At 37.3% G+C, this 23,327-nt stretch overlaps 1 protein-coding gene across 3 annotated transcripts; it reads right to left on the reverse strand.

The window, feature by feature from the left end:
• Positions 1-555: 555 nt before the first annotated feature.
• Positions 556-18,907, reverse strand: lacc1 (laccase (multicopper oxidoreductase) domain containing 1). 3 transcript variants are annotated; one of them, XM_067409598.1, is made up of 6 exons: positions 18,216-18,907; positions 16,998-17,176; positions 16,349-16,514; positions 13,035-13,260; positions 9,494-9,608; positions 556-1,258 (listed from the first exon to the last, which is right to left on the reverse strand). In XM_067409598.1, exons 1-6 carry the CDS (start codon positions 18,769-18,771, stop codon positions 1,244-1,246), a joined length of 1,257 nt encoding a protein of 418 aa, XP_067265699.1. In that variant the 5' UTR covers positions 18,772-18,907; the 3' UTR covers positions 556-1,243. The 3 variants fall into 3 exon arrangements, with proteins under 3 accessions (XP_067265699.1, XP_067265698.1, XP_067265697.1); XM_067409597.1 differs by lacking the exon at positions 556-1,258 and adding an exon at positions 1,297-1,404; XM_067409596.1 differs by lacking the exon at positions 556-1,258 and having other exon boundaries at positions 8,262-9,608.
• Between the last annotated feature and the right edge of the window lie 4,420 nt (positions 18,908-23,327).

The raw sequence follows: 23,327 nt of genomic DNA on the forward strand, positions 1-23,327 counted from the left end.
TCAACGGCAGCAGCATCAAAAGCAGCAGCAATAATCATCAGCAGCAATAACAGCAGCAGCAGCAGCAATAACAGCAACAGCAGCAGAAACAATAACAGCAGCAGCAATAATCAACAGCAGCAGCAGCATCAAAAGCAGCAGCAATAATCATCATCAGCAGCAGCAACAATAACAGCAACAGCAACAATGTCAGCAGCAGCAATGACAGCAACAGCAGCAGAAACAATAACAGCAACAGCAGCAGCAGCAATCATCATCAACGGCAGCAGCATCAAAAGCAGCAGCAATAATCATCAGCAGCAATAACAGCAGCAGCAGCAGCAATAACAGCAACAGCAGCAGAAACAATAACAGCAGCAGCAATAATCAACAGCAGCAGCAGCAGCATCAAAAGCAGCAGCAATAATCATCATCAGCAGCAGCAACAATAACAGCAACAGCAGCAGAAACAATAACAGCAGCAGCAATAATCAACAGCAGCAGCAATAAAAGCAGCAGCAACAATGTCAGCAGCAGCAATGACAGCAACAGCAGCAGAAACAATAACAGCAGCAGCAATAATCATCAGCAGCAGAAACAATAACAGCAACAGCAGCAGAAACAATAACAGCAACAGCAGCAGCAGCAATCATCATCAACGGCAACAATAACAGGAACAGCAGCAGCAATAATCATCAGCAGCAACAATAACAGGAACAGCAGCAGCAATAATCATCAGCAGCAACAATAACAGGAACAGCAGCAGCAATAATCATCAGCAGCAACAATAACAGGAACAGCAGCAGCAATAATCATCAGCAGCAATAAAAGCAGCAGCAACAATATCAGCAGCAGCAATAACAGCAACAGCAGCAGAAACAATAACAGCAGCAGCAGCAGCAATAGTCATTATCATCATCAGCAGCAGCAGCAGCAGCAGCAGCGTAGCAGATCTATTCCTCCAAGACCAAACATATCAACATTGTCATATGGCAAACACTCCAAGAGTTGTCATGACAGAAATAGAAATCTTTTGTAACATTATAAATGTATTTACTGTCACTTTTGATCCATTTAATGCATCCTTCCTCAAGAAAAGTTTCTTTCAAAATCTCTTTAAAAAAACTAAAATAAATAAATTGTACTGACCCTAAACTTTTGAAAAGTGGTGTACATTTATAGAGTATGGGTTATAGCCTCATTGCTGACAGCAGTGGGTGGACGGTGCCAAGAATGTGTCTGTCTTTGTCTGTAAACTCTTCCATCAGCAGGCCTGCATCTGCAGGTGAGAGAAAGCTGCTGCATCAGCATTAACGTGCAATCCATACTGCACTTCAGCCAACACTGTTCTGCACTGCAGACCTGCACTGGCTCCGAATCTACCCTCCAGGATCACCCTTGGGCTCGGATCCTCCTCTGACTCAGCTAGCAGACAGAGGAAAAGTAATGAAAATAGTGTTATGCCACAGGGCCCAGTAATTGGCATTTGCTAATGTTTTCATTTTATTTAACATCATTTACTCACCCTCCAGTTGTTCCAAACCTGTATGAATTTCTTTCCTCTGCTAAACACAAAAGAAGATATTTTGAAGAATGTTAGTAACTCATCAGTTGATGTCCCTCATTGACTTCTATAGTATGGAAAAAATACAGTGGAAGTCAATGGAGCCCATCAACTGTTTGGTTACCGACATTCTTCAAAATAACAGCAGAGGAAAGAAATTCATACAGGTTTGGAACAACTTGAAGGTGAGTAAATGATGACAGCATTTTCATTTTTGGGTGAACTATCCCTTTAAGGAGGCAGAAGCCTCTTTCTAAGGAATACGAACAAACATCAAGCGCTTTGGATGTACAGTTGTACATATGAAAGCACTATATAAATGCCTCATTCATTCATTCATCAACAACATTTACAAGAATGATACTGTAAATAATGTGGTTTATTTAAGATAGATGTTTGTGGTAACCAAATAGCAAACAACCTGGAACAACAGCATAGCAACACTCAACCACCCAGAACACCCTAACAACTGCATATTATTGTACTAACAACCAATCAGAACACCATAGCCACCAAATAGACATCCTGGTAACCACAAAAAACGTAGCATTGTGCCAGTAAGTTCTGTAAGGGAAAGCACCAGTTTCTTCAAAATACTAAAGAAAAGTGTATTGCTCATAGTAGCCATGAACTCAAACAGGGGGGAGCTTGATGACAATATACAAGACAGTTCTCCTTTTAGATGTCTGACTTATGTCGGAGTCATATACAGTAAAAACAGAACATATTGCATCAGTAAAAATGAATTATCAAGCCCTAAGATGTAGGAGGGAGACACAAACCACATAAAACATAACGGAAAGGCCATCTGAACTGTAGATCCGGTTGGAACTGGATTTTGCCTCTTGGTCTGGCTTGCCCTCTGACAGATTTTTTTTGCTAGTTATCCCTTTCCATTTATAATGTTACTCAAGGTAATGTTTGCAGACATGACTCAAAAAAATAAAAAATAAAAAATCAGAAAAGGACAGTCAGAGACAATCCACACCCAAAACTACTTTAGCAAGCCCCTGTTTTCATATCCACAGAGTAATCATGACAAAGCAAAGCAAGCCGCCCACATCAAAGATGAGAAGGGAGCGGGTGGAAGGGGTGGGGGTGCATGGCTCATGAAGCATGAAAAAGCTCTCGCCTCAAGCGGCAGATAATATTGAGATATTAGTATTTCTTTAATAAAACAAGATTTCAGTAGCTTTGAATAAACGTGGATTTAGGCTCATTATAAACTTATCTGAAAGGGATCTGTAATGTTTATGGTGCTTTTAAAGTTAAACATGTTCTGTGTACATAGACAGGATATGTTTTTATATAGCGGGTCCTGCTTCAGCGGATAGCTGATATAAACACTAATGTTTATACGGAATGCAAAAAAAGTGGATGATGGGGGTGGAAAGGGTCATCGGCACAGTTACATAAGCAGTCTCGGCTCGAAATCTAACTTAGGAAAGACTTAATCTCAACTCTGATCCAATATACCATGGCGTCCAGAAGACTGAGACCACATAAAAAACTGTGGGGGGTTTTCTTCAAAAAAAAAAATCAGATATTTTTTAAATGCTGCCATTGTAAATGGCAAAATTTTGTATTACATAGGCCTATACTGTGTATATATATATATGTATAAAATGAATGATATAGACATGAACTGAGTGTCTGCATATCTCGCATACATCCTGTCTCAGAATATTTAGAAAGGTCAGGAAGCCTGTTTCCAGTAAATCACTATTGTAAATAACTGCTGCATGACAGGGCTACGTGCAGATATGGATGCTGGTGTGAGGACGTGCTGTTTTTTCCATAACAAAATGTCTGCATATCTGTATTTTGGAAGCTCTTTAAGCCTTGTTCCCTCTTTGAAGCAAATCAAATGGGCCAGGTCATCACCGACATATGCATTTAAAGCTTTGGATTAGTTCAAAATGCTGTTGTCTGACTATACTGAATCTGTGACTAAAGGTCTGTTTTCCATATCAGGACATCATAAAAAAATCATCTGGTCCTTGGCAGGTCTTAAAACTTGGAAAATAAAACCTTAGATGAACAACAACACATGACATATCACACCGTTTCATTATTTGTTTAACAAAAACTAGACCAAAATGGAAAACCCTTGTGTGACACACTAAGGACACCCTTACTGTTAACATAGGAATTAAGAGGGTAAGTAATGGTCAGGTGCTGCTAATCAAATCCCTTTGATTAATTGATCACCAGCAAATGTGTTTTGGCAGTTTGCTGGTCTGGAGCCTTCAGGTGTGTGTTAACACAATGCCCAGGAGGAAAGACATCAGCAATGATCTTAGAGAAGCAATCTGGGAAGAGTTATATGGTTATTTCCAAACAATTTGAAATCCAACATTCTACAGATTATTCACAAGTGGAAGACATTCAAAACATCCCAGCAATATCACCCCAAGATCAGACCGTGCAATGCTCAAAGAAACTGCAGACAACTCAAGAACTACACCTCAGACTCTACAGGCCTCAGTTAACATGTTAAATGATAATGTTCATGGCAGTTCAATTAGAAAAAATGGTAGAAGTATGGAATTTTTGTAAGGATTGCCAGGAGAAAGCCTCTTCTCTCTAAAAAGAACATGGCAGCATGGGTTAGGATGGCAAATTTTCATCTGAACAAACCACAAGACTTCTGGAATAATGTCCTTTGGACAGATGAGACCAAAGTGAAGATGTTTCGCCATATAATGAACAGTGCCAAGTTTGGTGAAAACTAAACACAGCATATCAGAACAAACATCTCATAGCAAAAGTCAAGCATGCTGGTGGAGGATTGATGATTTTGAGCTTGTTTTCTTGGCCCTGGGCATCTCATAGTCATTGAGTTGACCATGAACTCCTCTGTATACCAAAGTATTCTAGAGTTAAATGTGAGGCTATACGTCTGACAGCTAAAGCTTGGCCAAAACTGAGTCATGCAGCAGGACAATGATCCCAAGATATGGAAAACTATGGAATTCAATAGGGTGTCCTAAATTTTTCACATGACTGTACAGATACACTATATTGCCAAAAGTTTTGGGACGTCTGCCTTTACGTGCTCATAAACTTTAATGACATCCCATTCTTAATCTGTAGGGTTTAATATGGAGTTGGCCCACCCTTTGCAGCTATAACAGCTTCAACTCTTCTGGGAAGGCTTTCCACAAGATTTAGGAGTGTGTTTATGGGAATTTTTGACCATTCTTCTAGAAGCACATTTGTGAGGTCAGTCAGTGATGTTGGCGAGAAGGCCTGGCTCACAGTCTCCACTCTAATTCATCCCAAAGGTGTTCTGTTGGGTTGAGGTCAGGACTCTGAGCAGGCCAGTCAAGTTCCTCCACACCAAACTTGCTCATCCATGTCTTTATGGACCTTGCTTTGTGCACTGGTGCACAGTCATGTTGGAACAGGAAGGGCCCATCCCCAAACTGTTCCCACAAAGTTGGGAGCATGAAATTGTCTAAAATGTTCCAAAGAGTTCCTTTCACTGGAACTAAGGGGCCAAGCCCAACCCCTGAAAAACAACCCTACACCATAATCCCCCCTCCACCAAACTTTACATTTGGCACAATGCAGTCAGGCAAATACCGTTCACCTGGCAAATGTCAAACTCAGACTCGTCCATCAGATTGCCAGACAGAGAAGCGTGAATTGTCACTCCAGAGAACACGTCTCCACTGCTTTAAAGTCCAGTGGCGGTGTGGTTTACACCACTGCATCTGACGCTTTGTATTGCACTTGGTGAAGTAAGGCTTGGATGCAGCTGCTCGGCCATGGAAACCCATTCAATCAAGCTCTCTACACACTGTTATTGAGCTAAGCTGAAGGCCACACAAAGTTTGGAGGTCTGTAGCTATTGACTCAGCAGAAAGTTGGCGACTTATGCCCACCGAGCGGCTCAGCATGAGCTGACTCCACTCTGTGATTTTACGTGGCCTACCACTTCGTGGCTGAGTTGCTGTTATTTCCAATTGCTTCCACTTTGTTATGATACCACTAACAGTTGACCGTGGAATATTTAGTAGTGAGGAAATTTCAAGAATGGACTTTATTGCACAGGTGGCAACCTATCACACTTGAATTCACTGAGCTCCTGAGAGCGACTCATTCTTTCACAAATGTTTGTAGAAGCAGTCTGCATGCCTAGGTGCTTGATTTTATACACCTGTGGCCATGGAAGTGATTGGAACACCTGAATTCAATGATTTGGAGGGGCGTCCCAATACTTTTGGCATATATATATATATATATATATATATATATATATTCCGATGTTAAACATTTTTTGAAATACAATGCAGGCTGATGTCTTCAACAAAAGCATATACCATTGATTAACCTCGTAGCTCACAGTAGGTCAGCCATTTAAGGTATATAAGATAGCTTTAAAAATCAATTCCCCTATGAAGAAAATGAATTGTTATAGTTATCATCTTTACCGCAAGCACACCCATTATCAAAAACCTCCTTACATCTACATCTTTATGATCAGATCACGTGATTTCCTGTAAGACTGGCTGATAGTGTTGTGTTTGCTCATTGTAAATGTAGATTAAGTTGGAATTCAGGTTAATAAAACAAACTATGGCACAGGAATTGCCCAGGCCAAGATTTGTGCATCTGGTTCACAGATGAGTTCTGTAATACCACTGGATTTGGCAACCATCTACCACATCTATATCCCGTTTCCTAAATGCGATTTAACTTGCTTTTTTTTTTGTTTACAAGTCTGCACACGCAGTTTCTTTGGAAGTGTTTCCTCGAGCACAAAGGATATGCGAGTCGAGTACTTTAATAAGTTACAGGAAAACTGAGGTGTGATCGGAAGTCATAAATCAGTAAATCTGTGTCGGTCATTCTGTGGGACAGAACAAACTGTGGTTCTGCCATCATCATGGTCTAAAGTGCAATAAAACCACAATATCAGTGCCAGAAGTGTTTCTGTGAATGTATGTGTAATGATATTGTGTCTCTGGCTTTAGTACACTCTAGACTATATGTACTCTAAAACATCATAAAATGATTAAGTGTTTTATATGATCTGAAATGAAGAAAAGTTATTCTCATGAAATCCTGGCCTTATCACAACCCCATCCAGAAATTCCCCATCTGTTGCTACATAGAAATTACCATCCTTTTTTTTTTTTTTTTTTTTTTGCATGACCCACATAAAAGCACTTTATTAATCTGAGGTTTGACCTCACAGGAAAGTATTTCTACGGCATGTAAATCTATATTTAAATACGGGACCCAGTTATTAAAAGATGCTGCAAATTCATGGTTCACATAAATACTTGACCTGCTCTGTTAACCTCTAATGCCAGCTGAAGGCACAAAGAAGGACTTGAGTATTGTGAGTAAAGCAGACCGATATGTTCTAATAGGGCAGGGAAAACACAAATAATAACAGTAAATGTATAACTGTGCATATATCTAAAGTAACAAATAAAATGCTATAGATTTTTAAAATTAGAAAACCTTTTTTCCATATCCGTTGTTATCGACGTCAAAGGATATGAGTTTAATCACTACAATATTAACTCAAATTCACTTATAGTGAAATATATTACTACAATATTTGCCCCAGTGTTTGTTTTTATGGCTGAGAAACCATAATGCCATTGTTGTTTATGAATTTAAAGCTACACTATGTAACTTTAGTCATCTGTTTTGGTTGCGCTTCGGCTAGCTTTTCTGCGCAAATAAATCGAGGCACCAATGTACACATACAGGATACAGAACATCTTATAAGAGCCTATGGACAAATAAATAATGGCTTCTTTGTTTTTACAACCGGAGGTTTGCTGTTTTGAATGGCCTATGGTTAATTTTTCAAGTTGGTTGTGACAACAAACTTTCAGCTTCACGCTACCCACAACCGGAACTACTTCTCTACAGATGACGTGACGAATGGCATAAGCAATGCATTTTCATGCAAAACTTTAAAATAAATCATAATTATACATAGTAGAATAACTGTATTTGGGTAAAGATGTGTGTTTTTGCAGTCTATCATTAATAACATTTGATTTTTTTTATAAAAAGTTACATTGTGTAAAATGTAGGCAATTTTCCTATTTACCCTAGCTCTGTCATGTTAATAATTTCCCATATTGTTGGGATAAACAGTTTTAGTACAGTTCCACAATACATCCAGTCTAAAATCTGGATGCTAAAGCAGAACCAGAACCATCTGCTAGGCCTATGTTATAGTATGGTGCTTAAGGGTTGCATGTGTTGGCTATGTTTGAACCCTTAGTAGGTCAGCAGAGGTGTTATTGAGGTTTTGTCAATAGCTTGGTAGGTTTACCACACAGTCAACACGGAAAACATTCACTTGCACGCTGCTTGTGCAGACAATAGGGCTGACAAGCGTCTTTTTTGCAGTGCTGGTCAAACACAACGTCACATTTATTACCCTCCTTTATGACTTGATAGTAAAATGGTGCTGTCATTTCAACAGCACTCGATAAGGAATAGCTGAGATGTTTTTGTGACATTGCAAGAGTGTTGTTGCAGACCAAAGCTGCCTGTGATGCTGCTGAAGGGATCTTGGCCAGCAGCCAACAGTCAGCGTCTCTCGAATAATAAACAAGCGCGCGCGCAGCGTACAGTAACAGCAGTGACGCGAGCGCCCTCTAGTGTCGCTTCTACTGAATAAATACACAACACGTGAAGTTAAACGAATTTAGAGGCATGTACACATAATAACGCTAAACAAGCGAGTTTACACATATTTTACAGTTAATTTTATTGTGCATAATACAATACAAAAATAGGCTACGTTATCCCACTAGGACTGTTTCAAGCTTAACGTTTGGCATAATGATAAGAAGCAGCTGTTTTCGCTGTGAAATGAGCAATATTACAGCAAAACATTTAATAACTAAACAATTTTAATGATTATTCATAACGTGTAATGGTGGTCACGATAGGATAAAGAAATCAAACGATTAGCTCCCTCTAGTGTACATTCACAGTCTATTTTAACTTCTCAAAATAGTTCATTAAAAATAAATTGTGCAATTAAAAACATCTCATTTACTAAACACAAATCACACTCATACTGACGGACATCAATAGACAGTTCCTGAATTATGTATTTTAGAGAGGTTTCTTTCAGTAGCTTTTGATAATGGTTTGTTGACATGACATGTAATTTACTGTACTTATAAAAAATGCCATTTTTCATTTCATTTCCCCCATTATATTTTTAGAATCTTTCTGTCCAATACATACAATTATTTATTATAATATATTTTAACAATTCAGCAATTAGCAAATAACATCACATTGTCTTGTGATGTACAACTATCCCTTAGTTTCAATGGGGTCATAAAATGACTGATTATTAATGAATATTTAGTCAATTATTGTGTCCTGAGTGACAAAATCTCTTGCCAATCAGGACAGGAACAGGAAGTAAGCCTTCAAGGAATTTTTTAAAAAGGAAAATTTTACCTCCAACTATTAATTAGATTTGTAGTGTTTATGTGAAGCTACTTCTTCAGTCCTGTGGTGTGACACATCCATATTATAGCAAGAGAGATTACCAACATTAATAAACATAAAATAAGTCAATATGTATTTATTAATATTTGAAATATTTGTAAATCCATTCGTCACACTACGGGACTTCAAATGAACTAGCAAAAAAACATCTAAAAAGCACTTTCTCTTATTAAATTATTCACATGTTAAGTCTAAAATCTTGATGTTGGAAAAATAAATCATGCCCATTTGTGAACATACCAAATGAAAGTGTTCATAGCATATTTGAGTTTGACACAAATCCCATAAAAATTAATTTATTATATTAGTAGATTTATATACTGGCTTTTAGATGCATTTCTTAAATGAACATTCACATTCATTCAGAGCTCAGTGAATGCAGGATTATTTGATCCACACAAAGCCAATTTGTGTCCCAAAGTCGAGTCCATCTCTTACATGGGAGAAGAATAATTCAGGAAGGCAGGAGGTGCACAGTGTGGAATCAGACTGGTCTGGGATCCTGACGTCCTCGATGTGTTCAGGTTTAATCCCACCTCTCTCCAGCAGGATTCTAAAAGGCAAAGCATGATTGGTTTGTTGACATGTTGCAGTTTATAGTAAGGCTTAAAGAAAAACAATAATATATATTTTTTTAATAATAAGTTTTAAAAATTATAATAATAAGCATGCAAGCTACTCAAAGTTCTTTATATAGTTAAAACAACCTTAACACAGTGTTATTTTAGTAATATTGAGACACTATTATAGGTTTTTATTAATATTTTGAATCAGATGTTATTTTAATATTTTCCATTTTCATGATAATTTTAGTTCAAGTTTTAGTAATTTTGGTGCGTATTTTTGTCATTTTCAATAGTAACGTCTATATAGTTTTTATTCAGTATAGTTTTAGTTATTCATCAAGTTACAGTAAATTAAGATGAGAAATGCTGAAATAGCTGAAATAAAATTTGTTTAAGTTTTATATTTTTTATTTTATTTCAGTTAACATTTATTTTATTTCAAATAACGAAAAAAAAAAAAAGTTTTGGCTTAAAACTATAAAAACCCCGTGAAATCTGGGAAGAATGAAGATTACACTTCAGAGTTAAAAGATCAAATCAATCAAAAGTGTCATTAGAATTAAGGCTGCCCCAAACTAAAAGATTTTTTAAATCTTATTAGATTTTCAAAATTTGAGAGACCTCAAACATGATGATGAAAAAAGCCATATACAGTATCTCACAGACAGGGGCGCCTGCAGGATTTTATCTCAGTGTACGCACAGAACATTTTTTCCAGTCAAGTGAATACTTCGCGTGTCAGAATGTTTGAATCCAGACCACTATGGAAGTTCAAGTCCATTTACTAAAAATTTTGAATATATAAACCTGTAGCCTATACTACATTATCATATTTTCTGTCATATAAACAGTATTTACAACACAATAACAATACAATTTACTTGCCTCAAACAACTCATTATGCATTAGTATTATTATTATAATTATTGTTTTTTTTTTTATCTATTTCATCTATTGCCAAATTTAATATGTGAATTATATTATTGAAATAAACATTTAGCGTCAGGCTGTTTGTGCTTAATGGATAAAACAGCGGAATTGCACATTCAAGTTTATGGGTGCTGTAAATTTTACCTGCCACAAGATGGCACTGTTTTCGACACTCTTGATGCTTTGAAACCATAAACCTTTCCCAAACCCTTTAGAGAAAAGCTTCATTTCTTCAACTCTACTCAATAGTTTTAGGCCATTTTGCAAATGTTTCAGTCGAATTTAGCTGTTTTAGAGAGCTTTTTTAAACATTTTTTGAACATTTTTAACTGATTGGCTAGTTTAAACTAAACTAGCCAATCAGATTTCTTTTCACCCATATCCCCCACGCCCACCTATAGACGCACATACACACGTTTGACTTTACAACACACAAACGCACACCTTTATGTATTCTCATTCTCTCTTTCTCTCTTAATATGTCGAGTGTACGCAGATAGATTTTAATGATCAATTTAAAAATTATGTAAAAAATAAAAACTGCATTAATTAGCGCCCTCTCAAGGTACGCACAGTGTGTACAGCCGTACAGCTGCAGGCGCCACTGCTCACAGAAGTGAGTACACCCCTCACATTTTTGTAAATATTTGATTATATCTTTTCATGTGACAACACTGAAGAAACTTTGAAGAAACACTTTGTTACAATGTAAGGTAGTGCGTGTACAGCTTGTATAACAGTGTAAATGTGCCGTCCCCTCAAAATGACTCAACACACAGCCATTAATGTCTGAACCGCTGGACACAAAAGTGAGTACACCGCTAAGTGAAAATGTCCAAATTGGGTCAATATTTTGTGTGCCCACCATTATTTTCCAGCACTGCCTTAACCCTCTTGGGCATGGATTTCACCAGAGCTTCACAAGTTGCCACTGGAGTCCTCTTCCACTCCTCCATGACGACATCACAGAGCTGGTGGATGTTAGAGACCTCGTGCTCCTCCACCTTCCGTTTGAGGATGCCCCACAGATGCTCAATAGGGTTTAGGTCTGGAGACATGCTTGGTCAGTCCATCACCTTTACCCTCAGCTTCTTTAGCAAGGCAGTGGTCGTTATCATGTTGGAATACTGCCCTGCGGTCCAGTCTCTGAAGGGAGGGGATCATGCTCTGCTCATTCCTGGTTCCCTCAATGAACTGTAGCTCCCCAGTGCCGGTAGCACTTGTGCAGCCTCAGACCATGACACTCCCACCACCATGCTTGACTGTAGGCAAGACACACTTGTCTTTGTACTCTTCACCTGGTTGCCGCCACACACGCTTGACACCATCTGAACCAAATAAGTTTATCTTGGTCTCATCAGACCACAGGACCACATGGTTCCAGTAATCCCTGTCCTTAGTCTGCTTGTCTTCAGCAAACTGTTTGAGGACTTTCTTGTGCATCATCTTTAGAAGAGGCTTCCTTATGGAATGACAGCCATGCAGACCAATTTGATGCAGTGTGCGGCGTATGGTCTGAGCACTGACAGGCTGACCCCCCCCACCCCTTCAACCTCTGCAGCAATGCTGGCAGCACTCATACGCCTATTTCCCAAACACAACCTCTGGATATGTCGCTGAGCATGTGCACTCAACTTCTTTGGTCGACCATGGCGAGGCCTGTTCTGAGTGGAACCTGTCCTGTTAAACCGCTGTATGGTCTTGGCCACCGTGCTGCAGCTCAGTTTCAAGGTCTTGTCAATCTTCTTATAGCCTACGACATCTTTATGTAGAGCAACAATTCTTTTTTTCACGAAAAAATCCAGGCACTAGTAAGGACATTTTTTAAATGTTATTTAAAGTACATTATGATAAATTCTTTGCTTGTGACATATAAGTGCAACATTTCAGTACACTGGAAGGATTTTGCAATTGAGACAATCCTTAAAATGGCCGACTCCCTGATCAGTGCTTGACTGCTGAACTAGGAAGCAGATTGAGACGCACCCCAAGACAGCACACCACACACTAACAGATTACATTCACTAACAACCAGATTCCTGACTGTGGACATGGGAAACCTTGCAAAATCTCTCAAGGTCAAACTTTGGAGTAAACAAACGTGGCGAATGATGGTCAAGAAGAAATGGCAAAAATAATGTTTGGAACTGCTTTTTACAGAAAAAAAATGAAAAGTTTTGGAAGAAGTCATGTTATGCTTCCATCAATACGCTTTCTGATTGGGTATCGTTTCGTTCCACATGACAATCTACAGATTGGGTTTAACTTTCCTCTGGGAAATCATCAGTCTGTTTCTGCTAATATTCTAACAGAGATATATTACCCTTTCCATAAATCACCTTTATTACAGAGGTGTTCATTACTGTGAGTCACTTCAGGGAATGACTTGACCTACATTAGTGACACAGAAGATCAATAAAACAGGTCTCTGGAGTACAGTTGAAGTCAAACCAGGGTTCCACTGGTTGACCTTTGAACTTTACCTGGTTGCGAGTCTGATGTCGACATATGGTCTAGATGAGTCCATGTTTCGAACACAGTCTGGGTGTATGGCCTGAAACTCTCTGGCTGAATCTTGCTCCAGAGTAAAGCAGCATGGCCCAACAGAAGGCCCGATCACACACACAATGTCTGCAGGCCTGCTGCCAAACTCAGACACCATGGCTTTCACTGTTGCCATGGCAATTCCCATGAGGGTCCCCCTCCAGCCTGGGACACACACATAAGAAATACCAGATAAACAATTGTTACATTATGCTATAGCTGATCACACTATTCTGCCTTAGATATTGTGTATAAACACAGAAAATGTTCTTACTGTATGTATATAACTCTGAAACAGCATGAAGCAGGATTGTGTAAGAATAGCAAGCAACACAATTACATTTACCCTTCATGGAATACTTCAATGCCAGCTGAATTACAGATAAAACAAACTGATTAATATGTCTGTCAGTCATGAATGTGCTGCGTTCTGATTGACAGGGTTCCTGTGAGGTGTACATGGTTCCCTGCATGGGATATCAGTTGTTCACTTCACTTGAGAAAATGCAATCATTTGGAACAGACTGCTTCACCATCACACAGACAACACTTGAGTCGCGCTTATTATATTTTGAGGTATAATGACAGAATAGATTTCTGTAAATAATATACTTTCATTTAATTTACATATGTACTGCATAAAACGTGTGTTTATATATAAAATTATTCATTTAATGAATGTAAATTATGATTTTTGTATGATTTTATGTAAATTGTGATTTTTGAAAGCGCTAAACTGAGTAAGAAATGTCTGTTCTGATGTATAATATGAAAATAACACAATTTGGTTTGAAATCTTATCTTGTTTAACCATAATCTTGATAATTGGGATATATTCACAGCGAAGTTCTTTTTTGTTCTTCGTTTAAGGGTAAAACATGTGACACCGCCCAGCGGCATTTAGATGAAAATTTAAATATGCGTTACAGGCTTTCCTCTAAATAATAAAACAAACACATGACAAAACTGACAAAACAGCAAGCATTTTTTAATAAAGCATAAGAAACCTGATCATAGCAATGTGGATATGTTTGCACAAGCTCTGCAATTCAGCACTCACTAGTCATGTCTTAATTTTAAATTAAACTTATAAATTCTTAATTTTTTCTTGCAATTGCGAGTTATAAAGCCTAAAATACGGGCTATAAACAAGCAATTGTGAGGACAAAAGTCAGAATTGCAAGATATAAACAATTTATACGAATTTATATGCCACATTTCAGAACTGTGAGATACAAACTCGCAATTCTGAAATGAAGTCGCAATTCTGAGAAAATAAAGATGTTCTGACAATTTTTCTCGCAATTGTGAGATAAAAACTCACAATTGTGAGTTATAAAGATATTAACTTTTTTTCTAAAAAAAAGAAACCTCACAACTCTGACATTTTCTCGCACAATTGCAACTTTATTTGTCAGAATTGTGACTTTATATCCCGAAATTCGGACTTTGGAACTCGCAATTACGACTACAAGTTTATATCCCGAAATTCTGACTTTATAACTTTCAATTACGAGTTTACATCCTGAAATTCTGACTTTATAACTTTCAATTACGAGTTTACATCCTGAAATTCTGACTTTATAACTCGCAATTACAAGTTTATATCCCAAAATTCTGACTTTAATTAGTAATTGCAACTTTATATCTCACAATTCTAAAATTGTAACTTGTAAATTTGCAAGTTTATATCCAAACAAAATTCTGACTTTATAACTCGCAATTGTAACTTTGTGTCGCGTAATTGTGACTTTGTAACTCACAATTATGAGTTCATATCCTGAAATTCTGACTTTAACTCGAAATTGTGAGTTTATATCCCGAAATTCTGACTTTATAACTCGCAATTGTAACTTTGTGTCACGTAATTGTGACTTTGTAACTCACAATTCCGAGTGTATATCCTGAAATTCTGACTTTAACTCGCAATTGCGAGTTTATATCCCGAAATTCTGACTTTATAACTTTCAATTACGAGTTTACATCCTGAAATACTGACTTTATAACTCGCAATTACAAGTTTATATCCCAAAATTCTGACTTTAATTAGTAATTGCAACTTTATATCTCACAATTCTAAAATTGTAACTTGTAAATTTATAAGTTTATATCCAAACAAAATTCTGACTTTATAACTCGCAATTGTAACTTTGTGTCGCGTAATTGTGACTTTGTAACTCACAATTCCGAGTGTATATCTTGAAATTCTGACTTTAACTCGCAATTGTGAGTTTATATCCCGAAATTCTGACTTTATAACTTTCAATTACGAGTTTACATCCTGAAATACTGACTTTATAACTCGCAATTACGAGTTTATATCCCAAAATTCTGACTTTAATTAGTAATTGCAAATTTATATCTCACAATTCTAAAATTGTAACTTGTAAATTTGCAAGTTTATATCCAAACAAAATTCTGACTTTATAACTCGCAATTGTGACTTTGTGTCACGTAATTGTGTCTTTGTAACTCACAATTATGAGTTTATATCCTGAAATTCTGACTTAAACTCGCAATTGCAAGTTTATATCCCGAAATTCTGACATTACAATTGCAACTTTTTATATCTCACAATTCTGACTTTGTAACTTGCAATTCTGTTTATATCCCAAAATTCTGACTTTAGAACTCACAATTGCAACTTTGTGTCTCGTAATTGTGACTTTGTAACTTGTGATTCTGAGTTTAATTCTGAGAAAAAAGTCAGAATTGCAAGATAAAAATTGACAATTACCTTTTTATTTTTTATTCAGTGGAGGAAACAAGCTTCCATACAAAACACACCTAGGACTAAATAAACTCAATTAAACCGCTTGAGCCTCAACTCACTTTCACTACGTTTATTTTATTCAAATTACTTTAGTACTGGAGTGATGCACAATGACCGGTGGATAAATGTCATTCGTCACTTCCTGTGAAGTGATATTCTCTTATTCTCTCATTCACAGTGTCATTCAAACTGGTACATATGGTCGAATGGAATGCACCTTTAGACTTCGTTTCAGACTATATGATCACATTCTTCCTACAGAACTCACTGCGAAGCTTGGAGTGCATCACTATAAGGTTATGCAGATCTGACCATAATTTATCAATTCAATTATTATTGATTGTATTTGAGTTAAACCTGTCAAGAAAAGATCTTGGTCATATTTCACTCTAAAATCAAAAGAACTGATGACTGAAATTATATATTTTTAAGTCAGTTTGAAGGAGCATTAAGTTTTTTTTGCATTGTGATGTGACTAACCTGCATGAGCCACTCCAGTGACCTTTTTCGCGGGGTCAGTGAAGAGCAGCGGCATGCAGTCGGCCCCTGGTGCTGCTATGACAACTCCAACCTGATTGGTCACCATTCCGTCGTAACTGTCAGGGGCGGGTTTGCCCATCACCCACACATCACTGGCATGATTGCACTGAAGTCAATAACAAAGACACATGCAATCAGTATATAGAAGCATTACGTAGAAAATGTTGATAACACTTAAGTATGGGGAACAATTCTCACTTTTAACAAGTTGCTTATTAGCCTGATTATTGGCTGTTTATTAGTACTTATAAAGCACATATTAATGCTTTATTCTGCATGACCATTTTCTACACCCCTTAATCCTACCCAATACCTAAACTCAAACGCTACAACAACTATCTTAACTAACTATTAATAAGTAGTAAATTAAAAGTTTATTGAGGCAAAATACATAGTTAATAGTGGATATGTGTACTAAAGTGTTACCAAAATGTTAAATGTGAAAGTCAATGTGTGAGACAGTATTCAAAGAACTTCTTAGGCAGAATGCAACAGGAAAAGTCAGAAATGCAGTGGCATGTGTTTAAAGTTATGATATGCTGCCTCCTCTTAGACTGACTTCCTCATATTTTCTTTGTATGTAAAGTACCTTTATGAGGTTGAACTGATGAGGGTGAAATCCAGCCCGCAGGCCAAGCCGGCGGATGTTCTCGGCCACAACAGCTCTGGAGTCTTTGCGCCGAGGGTTACAGAAGAGGTTCAGTGAGCTCAGGGTGCTGATGTAGGAGATACCTCCAGTACGAGTGGTGAAGCCATGACCAAAGCAGTCTGAATGAGAAGGAAATAGAGGAAAATTGAAGGAAATACAGCCAGCAAGCCTTGGCTGTGTGAATGTCCAGACTAAGCAGAGACAAAGAAGCCTACAAAGCCTACTGGAACATATTTAATAAATGATTTTCTAAGGCCTCTAAATGATCAACATTATAAAAAATGTTGCTGAAAAACCTGTTGTACGCATTCTACTACTTTAAGTTTGCCCTCTAAATGATAGTTTATACCTTAGCAGGAAAAAAAAAAAAAGCTTTTTAGTGGAATTGTAAAAATGTCCCCCTTCATGTTCCACATCTTATAAAACATAAGACTACCTTTTATATTGTTTTGACTATTTGAACACTTACTGCACTGAAGCAACTTAGTTTTACTTTATTATACATATATATATATATATATTTTTTTTTAATAATTATGTTAAATGTATCAATCAATTATGATACAGCAGGCTTTTGAAGTGCATTTATTTGTTACTTTCTCAATCATCATTATATTGCTTTTACATTGTTTTATATGTTTTACCCAGCAAAATAAAAACTACACTGATTTGATAATAAAACTAAGCATTTAAATATCATTTTTAGAGTTTTAAATATCAAACTCTGTTATAAAATCTAACTGATTTAAATCACAAGGTACAATACATCTTACTTTTACCATTTAAATAACAATTACTTATTTAAAGTTTTGTAAATAAAAATAAGAAATTCATATGTAGACAATTTATACACTAGTGCACTAAACTAATTTCAAGCATTTAAGCATTTAAAACAAAAGTTTTAAAGATCATAAGAATCAAAAACTGAAGGTTTTTAACTATTATATTTATCATTCCAAATTAAATTATGCTAGCCCTCAAATTCATATAGTTCCTGTTTTGTAGACAGTGAGTGAACATAACTTTCACATTTTTACTTTATTACCAGTTCAATACAAAATTAAGTAATATAGCCTAATGAAGAATAGTACATACTTAATTATAACCTCAAAGCTAAAATACACCTATAATGTGATCAGAAAGAAGAACACATCCAACCTGAAATTAAAGAAGATCTTAGAACGGTAATGTCCCCTTTGACCGCTGGTAGGTGCTGTAGGAACGTGCCGAGCTCGTGTTTAGCATCAGCTGCCTCAGTGCTGATGGCTGTGCAGTTACTCAGGGGACAGGAGTCACAGGACAGGTTGTCAAACATGATAGTGTACTCAAAATTATACGCAGAAGTGAAGAGGAGCTCCTGGTAGACCTGTAACACTCCTCTCCCGTGGCTCGAGGTCATAATCTTCACATTACTAATGCCCTCTTTGTCTATAGCCTGTTTGAATGAGTATAATGAGGCTGAAAGAGAGCTTTTGCACAGGACCTGTGGGGAATTGCTGAAACCGATAAACATCTCCAGAATAGAGCTTCTTGGAAATCTGTCCGTCCCCACGGAGCTCTCTGGATCCGCTATGATGAAGACCGGTTCCTGTGAGCCATTCGCGGTCAATGCACAGAACTTGCTGATGCGCTTTTTCACACAAATGTCGTACTGTGAACAGCGGACATGTGTGAGATCCACAAGAGTCGCTGCAGCCATCTCTGCTCGGATCATCACACGCAGACACGCTTGCTTCTCTCTCTCTCTCTGGGATAGAAGTTATGTGAACGTGCAAACATACCACACCTGATTATAAGTGTTAGAAACGAGGAACCTTTTTTTATTTACCACGACAATAAAATTTCCTCTGTTCCAGCACTTCCTGAAAAGAGTGTAGCGCCGCCCTCAGTGGAAACTCCTCACCAGACGAGCACGTCGCATGTACAGACATTGATTTATTTCTCACGCAAAGGTATAGCATACGATATTTCTCAGACACAGAATTTCCAGCTCGTTGCTACAATCTTTTTATTCATTGACTGCTTTGTCAGACGTGCACACGGTCAGATTTCCTCACAAACTTCCCCATTAAAGTGTCCTGAGACTGGACTTACATTGTCGCATTGTGGTCATATAATATAATATAATATTGGGATAATATATAGGCTATATATAAAATTTGGAGAATTATAAATGAATTTTCACTGGTTTGATTGGATGTAGCCATGAACTTTGCTTGAACTTCTGATGTGAAAAATATGCAAATATTCCAGGTGGTTCTTCACTGTTTCCTTTTTTTAAACAAAATGTTTTAAACTAAACAGTTGTAAGTAATTGCAATCTCTCTTTCCATTGCGTTAGTCTTTTGTAGTGTCCCTTTATCTAACAATTACCACCCTGTAAAAAAAAAAAAAAAAATGTTGGTTTAACTTAAAAAAGTAAGTTACCTTACTGGTTGCCTTAAAGGGTTAGTTCACCCAAAAATGAAAATTCTGTCATTAATTACTCACGCTCATGTTGTTCCACACCTGAAAGACCTTTGTTCATCTTCAGAACACAAATTAAGATATTTTTGATAAAATCCGATGGTTCAGCAAGGCTTCTATTGCCTGCAAGATAATTAACACTTTCAATGTCCAGAAAGCTACTAAAGACATATTTAAAACAGTTCATGTGACTGCAGTGGTTGGACCTTAATGTTATGAAGTGACAAGAATACTTTTTATATGCCAAAAAACCCCCAAAATAATGACTTTATTCAACAATATCTAGTGATGGACAATTTCAACACACTGCTTCATGAAGTTTCGAAGCTTTACGAATCTTATGTTTCGAATCAGTGGTTCGTTGAGTAAAACTCACGTGATTTAAGTAAACGAGGCTTTGTTACATGTTTCGAAACAAAAGATTTGTAAAGCTTTGAAGCTTCATGAAGCAGTGTTTTGAAATCGCCCAGATATTGTTGAATAAAGTCACTCTTTTGTTTTTTTGGCGCACAAAAAGTATTCTCGTCGCTTTATAATATTAAAGGAGTAGTTCACTTTCAAATAAAATGTTCCTGATAATTTACTCACCCCCATGTCATCCAAGATGACAAATGATCGCCTTCCAAGTGGTTCCGCCAAAAGTGCACTTTCATATTCCTCAGAAAGCTTACGCTGTATGTCCTATGCCTTCCCTTTTCATCTTACGGAACGAACGCAGCGCCAGTTCCATTTTTTCCGTAAGTAGAATAGGGAAGGTGTAGGACATACAGCGTAAGCTTTTTGAAGAATATGAAAGTGCGGTTTTGGTGGAACCACTTGGAAGGCGATCATTTGTTTATGTAAAGCATATACAATTAAATTTTTTTGAAAATGACCGTTCATTTCGCTAGATAAGACCCTTATCCCTCGTCTGGTATCGTTTAAAGCCCTTTGAAGCTGCACTGAAACTGTAATTTTGACCTTCAATCGTTTGGAGGCCTTTGAAGTCCACTATAAGGAGAATAATCCTGGAATGTTTTCATCAAAAACCTTAATTTCTTTTCGACTGAAGAAAGAACGACATCTTGGATGACATGGGGGTGAGCAAATTATCAGAAAAAATTTATTTGAAAGTGAACTAATCCTATAAGGTTGAACCTCTGTACTCACAACTGTTTTAAATATGTCTTTAGCTTTATCTTGCTGTCAATGGAGGCCTCACTGAGGCATTCATTGGATTTCATCAAAAATATCTTAATTTTGTGTTCTGAAGATGAATGAAGGTCTTATGGGTGTTGAATGACATGAGGGTGAGTCATAAATGACAGAATTGTCATTTTTAAGTGAACTAACCCTTTAATATTTTGAGTTCATTAAAATTAAAAATTTGAGTTTATAAAATGAAGGTGATTAGTTTAATCAACAGAAACTCAAAATATCCTGTTATCTGAACTACATAAATTATCTAAGTTGATCTGATAAGAGAAAAAAATGTTATGACAACAAATCATGAAAATATTTTTTAAAGTACAGAAGCCAGTTGCAACAAACCCCAGCAGTTGCAAAAAGATAAGAGAGCTCTCAATAGTGTCCCAGTTTAAGATTTTCTTGAAGGCTTTCAGGAAGTGAAAAAGACAGCAGAAACATTAGTAAACATATGAATCATCAGTGGTTTTGTGCTATTAGTTTTTCTCAGCATACATTCCATTGAGTTATAAAGGTTTCCAAAGTTTCCACTGATAGCCAGTCAGAGATTATAATTGTGTGATTATTATTGTTAGTTATTTTGTTGTACAGTACTGCACTGATCCCAAGAGAAAACCCCAGGTAATAACTAGAGAAGTTATCATATTATTCCAATATTACACTGAAATTCCTGCATCATTTCACTATTTGAATGGAATGTCATTTATGGAGAACAGTGCTAGTCACAGGGGCACAAATGCTTGTTTTCTCTAGCAGTGGATGTTAATTACAAACACATACAGTAGTTAAAACTGCTTTTGTGAATTATATCCTCCCAACTAAAATTACAATATCATTTTATTTCTGTAGCTCTTAGGTAACAAGTGAAAAAAATATAACCACACTGAAATACATTCAGGCCAGTTTCAGGTATAATAACTTAAAAACAAAACAAAAAAAAAAAAACACTGAATTGAATTCAACTGTAAATAAGTGTTTTATTAAAAACCTTTAAGTAGCATAGGTATAATACAATTTTCCAATGCAGATGTGTTGTGTAAAATGTTTTTTTTTTTTTTTTTATTACATTATAGAAAATTTCACATTTCACACACTCAAATCAGTAGTCTTATAGGTTTCCACCATGATAACTTTCCATATAGCTTGACAACATTTAACAACAGTTAAATGCATTACATTTTTCTCTTGGGCAATAACAGTAGAAATGTTTGGCCTCACCAGCTGGTTTTGATCCATAAATGAGCACTATGGTCCAGAAACCATCAGAAGAGTCACATAGCCTATATGTATCCTCATGTATGAGCATCTATAGGCTATTATTGAAATAGCCAGTCCAGACTGTTGCATGACATGGTTCATCTTAGTTCATAATAGTGTGATGATTAATAAACATTATCATGTAAACAGTTTTTAAACATGTCCCACTTTACCTGAAACTATTTTACTGTAACATGTCAAGTTAAAGTGGGACAGGATAATATAATTTAGGTTAAGGTCATTTAAAAAGTCCCCCTTTTGCTGCCAAAACAGCCCTGACCCGTCGAGGCATGGACTCCACTAGACCCCTGAAGGTGTGCTGTGGTATCTGGCACCAAGATGTTAGCAGCAGATCCTTTAAGTCCTGTAAGTTGCGAGGTGGAGCATCCATGGATCGGACTTGTTTGTTCAGCACATCCCACAGATGCTTGATTGGATTGAGATCTGGGGAATTTGGAGGCCAAGTCAACACCTCAAACTCATTGTTGTGCTCCTCAAACCATTCCTGAACCATTTTTTCTTTGTGGCAGGGCGTATTATCCTGCTGAAAGAGGCCACAGCAACCAGGGAATACCGTTCACATGAAAGCATGTACATGGTCTAGAGCAATGCTTAGGTAGGTGATACGCGTCAAAGTAACATCCACATGAATGGCAGGACCCAAGGTTTCCCAGCAGAACACTGCCCAAAGCATCACACTGCCTCCGCCGGCTTGCCTTCTTCCCATATTTCATCCTGGTGCCATGTGTTCCCAAGGTAAGCGACGCACACGCACATGATGTAAAAGAAAAAGTGATTCATCAGACCAGGCCACCTTCTTCCATTGCTCTGTGCTCCAGTTCTGATCCTCACGTGCCCACTGTTGCCACTTTCGGCGGTGGACAGGGGTCAGCATGGGCACCCTGACTGGTCTGCATCTATTCAGCCCCATACGCAACAAACTGCGACGCCCTGTGTATTCTGACACCTTTCTATCTTAACTTCTTGAGCAATTTGAGCTACAGTAGCTTGTCTGTTGGATTGGACCACACGGACCAGCCTTCGCTCCCCACGTGCATCAATGAGCCTTGATCGCCCATGACCCTGTCGCCAGTTCACCACCGTTCCTTCCTTGGACCACTTTTGATAGATACTGACCACTGCAGACCAGGAACACACTACAAGAGCTGCAGTTTTGGAGATGCTCTGACTCAGTCGTCTCACCATCACAATTTAGCCCTTGTCAAACTCGCTTAAAACCTTTACGCTTGCCTATTTTTCCTGCTTCTAACACATCAACTTTGAGGACAAAATGTTCACTTGCTGCTTAATATATGATAACAGGTGCCCTGATTAAAGAGATAATCAGTGTTATTCACTTCA

Source organism: Chanodichthys erythropterus, chromosome 14 (assembly GCF_024489055.1).
Source record: "Chanodichthys erythropterus isolate Z2021 chromosome 14, ASM2448905v1, whole genome shotgun sequence".
In the NCBI taxonomy this organism is placed as follows: domain Eukaryota; kingdom Metazoa; phylum Chordata; class Actinopteri; order Cypriniformes; family Xenocyprididae; genus Chanodichthys; species Chanodichthys erythropterus.

Bases quoted from the DNA above. Each gene is read 5' to 3' on its own strand.
- lacc1 (XM_067409596.1), bottom strand. From the start codon at position 18,771: ATGATCCGAGCAGAGATGGCTGCAGCGACTCTTGTGGATCTCACACAT. The intron at 16,515-16,997 runs GTACTTTACATA...TATTGACTTCAG, and splicing joins ATCAGTTCAACCTCATAAAG to TGCAATCATGCCAGTGATGT. The intron at 13,261-16,348 runs GTTAGTCACATC...TGTGTGTCCCAG, and splicing joins CACTGGAGTGGCTCATGCAG to GCTGGAGGGGGACCCTCATG.